This window comes from Lolium perenne, chromosome 6, assembly GCF_019359855.2.
Source record: "Lolium perenne isolate Kyuss_39 chromosome 6, Kyuss_2.0, whole genome shotgun sequence".
Taxonomy (NCBI): Eukaryota; Viridiplantae; Streptophyta; class Magnoliopsida; order Poales; family Poaceae; genus Lolium; species Lolium perenne.
Window position 1 is genome coordinate 533,946 of NC_067249.2, and position 9,228 is coordinate 543,173.

General features: G+C 42.6%; 1 protein-coding gene across 1 annotated transcript; it reads right to left on the minus strand.

The window, feature by feature from the left end:
- Positions 1–1,637: 1,637 nt before the first annotated feature.
- Positions 1,638–2,030, minus strand: LOC139832011 (uncharacterized). The gene has a single exon (XM_071821401.1). It carries the CDS (start codon positions 2,028–2,030, stop codon positions 1,638–1,640), a length of 393 nt encoding a protein of 130 aa, XP_071677502.1.
- Between the last annotated feature and the right edge of the window lie 7,198 nt (positions 2,031–9,228).

Sequence of the window (9,228 nt, forward strand, 5' to 3'; positions counted from 1 at the left end):
ACTGGGTGAGACGCAAGGAACAACGCCAGTGTGTTAGCCGCTCGGATCTGATATGTGAAAGGGTTCACCTAAGTTGAACTGTCCGCATCGGTTGACTGAAATTTTAACACTGTTAAATGAAACTCGTGACAGCAGTGAAGGTGGCGGAGCAGTCATCGACGGCGTCCACATTCTGGCGGCTCTATGGCGTGGATTTGAAGGAGTTGAGCTTGCCAGTGATGCAGTGCGTCGAACAAACCCAGAGACACGCGCTATCGTTGGCGGAAATGACGGCGAGACGAGGTTGCCAGAGGCAGACGCCGGTGACGGACACAGAGATGATGTGCGCGATGAACATGAGAGCGAGATCGAGCTAGAAAAGGTTGGAGTTGAAGCGCGTGCTCACCGCACTGCTGCCGGACGGAGGAATCGAGCGGCGGAGGTGAGGAGGAGAGGCCTTGTTCGTCGGATCCCGTGAAGAAGACGAGGTGGCAGAGAAAAAATCTAGCAGGTCTTGACACTTCTAGGTCCGTGAAGTAGACGTTGAGAATGAGGAAGAAAAGGCGCGTCGATCCCGCTGCTCAGGTGAGCTCGAAGTGGTCCATGGCGACGGCGAGCTTGCGATGACGGTGGCGGCGTTCTTGGTACACTCACAGAGATGGGAAAAAAAGAGGAAGTGGCGGCGCGGAAGATGAAGGAAGCGAGCTAGGGTTTCGCGGAGCTCCGTGGCGGCTTAAAAGGGAGAGGGCGAGCTTAGGGAGCCGGTCGATTCAGAGCACGGGGACGTGGCGTCAATGGCGAGATTCATTACCCGATTTGGTGTTGTTCGTCAACATGGAAAGAAGAAAGGAAAATGATGCCGCGTGGGCGTACCGATTCGGGAGTGGGCTGGACCTGGGCCGGGGGGAAGGAAAGGAAAAGTGGGCCATCCGGGGAGAAGGGTAGCAGGCCGCCGGGGAAGGTTAGTTGGGCTGCTGGATAGGTTAGGGTTTAGTTAGATTTTCTCCTTTCTTATTTCTTTTTCTTTCAGTTTTCTGTTTTTATTTCTTTCTCTTTTCAAATCATTTTCTAAAAATTTGGGAAGAGAAAATATTTGAATATTTTGAAAAGGAAAATTTGAATTCAGAGGAGGCTCAAGCCTTATTATACCAACTATGGTGGCTTGAGGATAAAAGAAAGAAAAGAACAAGAGGAGGGCATAGAGATTTATAGGAAAAATGAAATATGTTGAATTTCAAAATATTTGGCAAACCCTAAGGGGTTCAACCATTTGAGCAGAGTAACCCAACTCAAGGTTTAAAATAGGTGCATTGCAAAAATAGAAAGAGAGGGGTAGGTTTATAGCAACCATATAAGAATTTTTGGCATGGCCTATTTGAAATATAGATCAAGTAGAGGGATTAGGGTTGGCTTGTTAGCTTTTCCTTGCAACATCACAAGAGGTAGGGATGAACAAATAGAGAGAGAGAAAGAACAACAACAAATAAAATAAAAGCCAAAGGCAAATGTAATTTTATAAAAGGCAAGGTGGTAATATGCATGAGTGCAAAATGATGACATGACAACAATTGAAGAAAAACACAAAGGATCTAGATTGTTACTCTTGGGATGTTACAAACGCCCCCCCCCCCCCTTGAAGGAATCGCGCCCCGAGATTCTCAAGAAGAAATGAAGAAGGAAGGGTACTCGGAATGGAGTTGATCTTCACGTTCCCATGTTGCTTCTTTATCGGAATGGTGCGAACAAAGCTCCTTGAGGAACTTGACAGAGTTGTTGCGAGTTCGATGTTCAGCTTCATCAAGAATCCGAACAGGATGCTCTTTGTATGAAAGGTCTTCTTGAAGGTCAATGGATTCATGATCAACTGCACGGCCTGGATCTTTGAAACACTTCTTGAGCTGTGACACCAGGAAGACATCGTGCACTTTGGAGAGCTTCTCAGGAAGTTCAAGGACGTAAGCGACTTCACCACGCTTTGCTAGAACTTTGAATGGACCAATATATCTTGGTGCTAGCTTGCCTTTGATACCAAAATGATGTGTGCCCCTCATTGGACTAAAACAGAGGTAGGCTTTATCACCAGGTTGATAGATCATATCCCGGTGCTTGCTGTCATAATAGCTTTTCGGCCGAGATTGTGCTATCTTCAGATTATCATGAATAATTCGCACCTTTTCTTCAGCCTCATTGATTACATCAGGGCCAAAGATTTGCCTTTCACCGGTTTCAGACCAGTTTAGAGGTGTGATGACCCACAAGTATAGGGGATCGCAGCAGTCTTCGAGGGAAGTAAAACCCAATTTATTGATTCGACACAAGGGGAGCCAAAGAATATTTGTAAGCCTTAACAGCGGAGTTGTCAATTCAGCTGCACCTGGAAACAGACTTGCTCGCAAGAGTTTATCAGTAGCAATAGTTTAATAGCAGTAGCAGTAGTGAAATATAAGAAGAACTGTAATAAAGACAGCAGTAGTGATTATAGTAAACAGCAGGATTAAAATACTGTAGGCACAGGGATGGATGAACGGGCGCTGCATGGATAAGAGAACTCATGTAACAATCAAGGCAAGGCATTTGCAGATAATAATAAAACAGTATCCAAGTACTAAATAACCATAGGCATGTGTTCCATATATAGTCGTACGTGCTCGCAATGAGAAACTTGCACAACATCTTTTGTCCTACCAAATGGTGGCAATGGGCCTCTAGGGAAACTACTGGTAATTAAGGTACTCCTTTTAATAGAGTACCGGAGCAAAGCATTAACACTCCGTGAACACATGTGATCCTCATAAATAGCCTTCCCCTCCGGTTGTCCCAATTTCTGTCACTTTGGGGCCTCGGGTTCCGGACAGCAATATGTGTATACAACTTGCAGGTAAGATCATAAAACAATGAATATCATCATGAATCAATAACATGTTCAGATCTGAAATCATGGCACTCGGGCCCTAGTGACAAGCATTAAGCATAACAAGTTGCAACAATATCATAAAAGTACCAACAACGGATACTAGGCACCATGCCCTAACAATCTTATGGCTATTACATGAACAATCTCATCCAATCCCTACCATCCCCTTCAGCCTACAGCGGGGGAATTACTCACACATGGATGGGGGAAACATGGATGGTTGATGGAGAGGCGTCGGTGGCGATGATGGCGATGATCTCCTCCAATTCCCCGTCCCGGCAGGGTGCCAGAACGGAGTTTCTGATCCCGAGACGGAGTTTCGCAATGGCGGCGGAGTTCTGGATGTCTTCTGGAAAATTGGTCGAACCCCCGTGCGTTTTTAGGTCAAGGGCTTTAAGTAGTCTAGAGGGGAGCGTCGGGGGCTGGCCGAGGCGACGCCACCGTAGGGCGGCGCGGCCCAGGGGCCCACCGCGCCGCCATATGGTGTGCGCACCTCGTGGCCCCCCTCCGTCTCGTATTCTGGCTCCATAAGTCTTCTGTGAAAATAGGCCCATTGCGATTATTTCCGGGGATTTTCCTGAAAGTTGATTTTCTGCACAAAAATAAGACACCAGGGCAATTCTGCTGAAAACAGCGTTAATCTGTGTTAGTTGTATCCAAAGTACACAAATTAGAGGCAAAACAATAGCAAAAGTGTTCGGGAAAGTAGATACGTTTTGGACGTATCAACTCCCCCCAAGCTTAGCTTATTGCTTGTCCTCAAGCAATTCAGTTAACAACTGAGTGCGATAAAAGAACTTTCACGAACACATTTGTTCGTATGATGTAAATATTCTCATGATATGGACGAGTACTTAGGCAATTCATAATAAGATACATGCAAATAAAGTCATCTAATAGTTATGTCAATCATGAAAAAGATACCAACTAACTAATAATAAGCATCATGAATCATGTCTATTAGCAGGATTGCAATGTTCATAAAAAGATATGATAAAGTGGTATCTCGCTTGCCCATATTTGTACAGCAAAACATAAATGCCCAGGCACCTCTGAATTTCATGGAAAGACTAGAAGTAAAGATTATCAAAGATAAAAGCATCAAAGTTATACCACAGTTAATCATATTCTGGGACAAGCATATTACACTAAGAATGACAATTATGCTCTCAAGAAGGTGCTCAAAGAAAGGATGGTGACTCAACATAAAAGTAAAAGATTGACCCTTCGCAGAGGGAAGCAGGGATTAACATGTGCTAGAGCTTTTCATTTTTAAAACATAAGTAAAATTGTTTTGAGAGGTGTTTGTTGTTGTCAACGAATGGTAGTGGGCACTCTAACTACCTCGTCAACCAGACTTTCAAGAGCGGCTCCCATGAAGGATGTTATCTCTACCAGCAAGGTAAATCATCCCTCTTCTCTTTTGTTTACACATGTATTTTAGTTTCACTATGGATGACACTCCCCCCAACCTTTGCTTACACAAGCCATGGCTAACCGAATCCTCGGGTGCTTTCCAACATTCACATACCATGGAGGAGTGTCTATTTGCAAATTAAGTTGCTTACTGATAAATCAGGGCGAAACATGTGAAGAGAATTATTGATGAAAGTGAATTAATTGGGGCTGGGCACCCCGTTGCCAGCTCTTTTTGCAAAATTATTGGATAAGCGGATGTGCCACTAATCCATTGGTGAAAGTCTGTCAGGAGTAAATGACAAGGTTGAAAGATAAAACACCACATACTTCCTCATGAGCTATAAAACAATGACACAAATTGAGAAGTACTTTGAAGGTTTTAAAGGTAGCACATGAAAATTTACTTGGAATGGTTTGAAATGCCATGCATAGGTATTTATGGTGGACACTTTAGAATAACTTGGTTTTTAGGGATTTGGAAGCACGAGCAGCATTCCCGCTCAGTACAAGTGAAGGCTAGCAATAGACTGGGAAGCGACAATAGTTTTGAGTTTGGTATGAAGGAAGTTTTCAAGGATCAAGAGAGGAGGATGATATAATATGATCAAGAAGAGTGAAAAGTCTAAGCTTGGGGATGCCCCCGTGGTTCATCCCTGCATATTTCAAGAAGACTCAAGCATCTAACCTTGGGGATGCCCAAGGCATCAACAACTTATCAGGTCACCTCTAGTGAAACTATATTTTTATTCGGTCACATCTTATGTGCTTTACTTGGAGCGTCAGTGTGTTTTTATTTTCGTTTTGCTATCTTAGTTCTCTGAATAAATTGGATCCTATCATGCTTGTGTGGGAGAGACACACGCTCCGCTTTTTCATTTGAACACTTGTGTTCTTCGTTTTACTTTTAATGTTCATGGCAAAAGTTGAAAGTTGCTGCATTTATTGCTATTTGGTTGGAAACAGAAAATGCTTCATGCGGTAATTGGTATATTGTCTTGAATAATTTGATACTTGGCAATTGTTTTGAGCTCTCGAATAGATCATGTTTAAGCTCTTGCATCATGTAGTTTGAACCTATTAGTGGAGAATTACTGTAGAGCTTGTTGAAATTTGGTTTGCATGATTGGTCTCTCTAAAGTCTATATATTTTCTGGTAAAGGTGTTTGAACAACAAGGAAGACAGTGTAGAGTCTTATAATGCTTGCAATATGTTCTTATGTAAGTTTTGCTGTACCGGTTCATACTTGTGTTTGCTTCAAACAACCTTGCTAGCCCAAGCCTTGTACTGAGAGGGAATGCTTCTCGTGCATCCAAAACCTTGAGCCAAAACTTATGCCATTTGTGTCCACCATAACTACCTACTATGTGGTATTTCTCTGCCATTCCAAGTAAATTGCTTGCGTGCTACCTTTCAAAATTTCATTCCTAGTCTTTGCAATATATAGCTCATGGGAAAGTAGCTTAAAAACTATTGTGGTAAAGAATATGTCGCTTATGTATCTTATTTCTTATAAGTTGCTTGTTGAGCGGTAACCATGTTTCTGGGGACGCCATCAACTGTTCTTTTGTTGAATATCATGTGAGTTGCTATGCATGTTCATCTTGTCTGAAGTAAGGGTGATTTTCCATGAGTTGAATAGTTTGAGTATGCATATTGCTAGAGAAGAACATTGGGCCGCTAACCAAAGCCATGTATCATGGTGGAAGTTTCAGCTTGGACACTAATCCTCAATCTCTTATGAGAATATTATCTGTTGTTGAATGCTTAAGCATTAAAGAGGAGTCCATTATCTGTTTTCTATGTTGTCCCGGTATGGATGTCCTCAAGTTGAGATCTATCAAAAACGAGAAATCAAATGCGATCTATCTCCTTGGACCTTTGTACAGGTGACATAGAGGTACCCCTTTGTGACACTTGGTTGAAACATATGTAATGCAATGATAATCCATGGAAATCTGAGCTAATTAGGACAAGGAGCGGGCACTATTAGTATTCGATGCATGAGGCTTGCAACTTATAGGAGGTTTTATGCATAACACATATGAATTATTACTACCGTTGACAAAATTGTTTCCATGTTTTCAAAATAAAAGCTCTAGCACATGAGTAATCCCTGCTTCCCTCTGCGAAGGGCCTTTCTTTTACTTTATGTTGAGTCAGTTTACCTACTTCTTTCCATCTTAGAAGCAAACACTTGTGTCAACTGTGTGCATTGATTCCTACATACTTGCTTATTTGCACTCATCATATTACTTTGTGTTGACAATTATCCATGAGATATACATGTTAAAGTTGAAAGCAACTGCTGAAACTTATATCTTCCTTTGTGTTGTTTCAAAACCTTCTATTAAGAATTTATTGCTTTATGAGTTAACTCTTATGCAAGACTTATTGATGCTTGTCTTGAAAGTACTATTCATGAAAAGTCTTTGCTATATGATTCAGTTGTTTAGTCATTATCTTTACCATTGCTTTGAATCACTTCATTCGTCTCATATGCTTTACAATAGTATTGATCAAGATTATGATAGTAGCATGTCACTTCAAAAATTATCGTTGTTATCGTTTACCTACTCGAGGGCGAGTAGGAACTAAGCTTGGGGATTGATACGTCTCCGACGTATCGATAATTTCTTATGTTCCATGCCACATTATTGATGTTATCTACATGTTTTATGCACACTTTATGTCATATTCGTGCATTTTCTGGAACTAACCTATTAACAAGATGCCGAAGTGCCAGGTGCTGTTTTCTGCTGTTTTTGGTTTCAGAAATCCTAGTAAGGAAATATTCTCGGAATTGGACGAAATCAAAGCCCAGGGGCCTATTTTCTCACGAAGCTTCCAGAAGTCCGAAGGAGAGACGAAGAGGGGCCACGGGGGAGCCACACTATAGGGCGGCGCGGCCCCCCCCTTGGCCGCGCAGCCCTGTGGTGTGGGGCCCCCGTGCCGCCTCTTGACCTGCCCTTCCGCCTACAAATAGCCTCCGTGACGAAACCCCCAGTACCGAGAGCCACGATACGGAAAACCTTCCAGAGACGCCGCCGCCGCCGATCCCATCTCGGGGGATCCAGGAGATCGCCTCCGGCACCCTGCCGGAGAGGGGAATCATCTCCCGGAGGACTCTACGCCGCCATGGTCGCCTCCGGTGTGATGTGTGAGTAGTCTACCCCTGGACTATGGGTCCATAGCAGTAGCTAGATGGTTGTCTTCTCCCCATTGTGCTATCATTGTCGGATCTTGTGAGCTGCCTAACATGATCAAGATCATCTATCTGTAATCCTATATGTTGCGTTTGTTGGGATCCGATGAATAGAGAATACTTGTTATGTTGATTATCAAAGTTATGCTTATGTGTTGTTTATGATCTTGCATGCTCTCCGTTACTAGTAGATGCTCTGGCCAAGTAGATGCTTGTAACTCCAAGAGGGAGTACTTATGCTCGATAGTGGGTTCATGCCTGCATTGACACCTGGGACAGTGACAGAAAGTTCTACGGTTGTGTTGTGCTGTTGCCACTAGGGATAAAACATTAGTGCTATGTTCAAGGATGTAGTCACTAGTTACATTACGCACCATACTTAATGCAATTGTCTGTTGTTAGCAACTTAATACTGGAGGGGGTTCGGATGATAACCTGAAGGTGGACTTTTTAGGCATAGATGCAGTTGGATGGCGGTCTATGTACTTTGTCGTAATGCCCAATTAAATCTCACTATACTCATCATGATATGTATGTGCATTGTCATGCTCTCTTTATTTGTCAATTGCCCAACTGTAATTTGTTCACCCAACATGCTGTTCGTCTTATGGGAGAGACACCTCTAGTGAACTGTGGACCCCGGTCCAATTCTCTTTACTGAAATACAATCTACTGCAATACTTGTTCTACTGTTTTCTGCAAACAATCATCTTCCACACAATACGGTTAATCCTTTGTTACAGCAAGCCGGTGAGATTGACAACCTCACTGTTTCGTTGGGGCAAAGTACTTTGGTTGTGTTGTGCAGGTTCCACGTTGGCGCCGGAATCCCTGGTGTTGCGCCGCACTACATCCCGCCGCCATCAACCTTCAACGTGCTTCTTGGCTCCTCCTGGTTCGATAAACCTTGGTTTCTTTCTGAGGGAAAACTTGCTGCTGTGCGCATCATACCTTCCTCTTGGGGTTGCCCAACGAACGTGTGAAATACACGCCATCAAGCACATTTTCTGGCGCCGTTGCCGGGGAGATCAAGACACCCTCCCAACGAACGTGTGAAATACACGCCATCAAGCACATTTTCTGGCGCCGTTGCCGGGGAGATCAAGACACGCTGAAAGGGGTGTCTCCACTTCTCAATCTCTTTACTTTGTTTTTGTCTTGCTTAGTTTTATTTACTACTTTGTTTGCTGCACTAAATCAAAATACAAAAAAATTAGTTGCTAGTTTTACTTTACTTGCTATCTTGTTTGCTATATCAAAAACACAAAAAAAATTAGTTTACTTGCATTGACTTTATCTAGTTTGCTTTATTTACTGTTGCTAAAATGGCCAACGCTGAAAACACTAAGTTGTGTGACTTCACAACCACAAATAATAATGATTTCTTATGCACACCTATTGCTCCACCTGCTACTACAGCAGAATTCTTTGAAATTAAACCTGCTTTACTGAATCTTGTTATGCGAGAGCAATTTTCTGGTGTTAGTTCTGATGATGCTGCTGCCCATCTTAATAATTTTGTTGAATTATGTGAAATGCAAAAATATAAAGATGTAGATGGTGATATTATTAAACTAAAATTGTTCCCTTTCTCATTAAGAGGAAGAGCTAAAGATTGGTTGCTATCTCTGCCTAAGAATAGTATTGATTCATGGACTAAATGCAAGGATGCTTTTATTGGTAGATATTATCCCCCTGCTAAAATTATATCTT

Bases quoted from the DNA above. Each gene is read 5' to 3' on its own strand.
- LOC139832011 (XM_071821401.1), bottom strand. From the start codon at position 2,030: ATGAGGGGCACACATCATTTTGGTATCAAAGGCAAGCTAGCACCAAGA.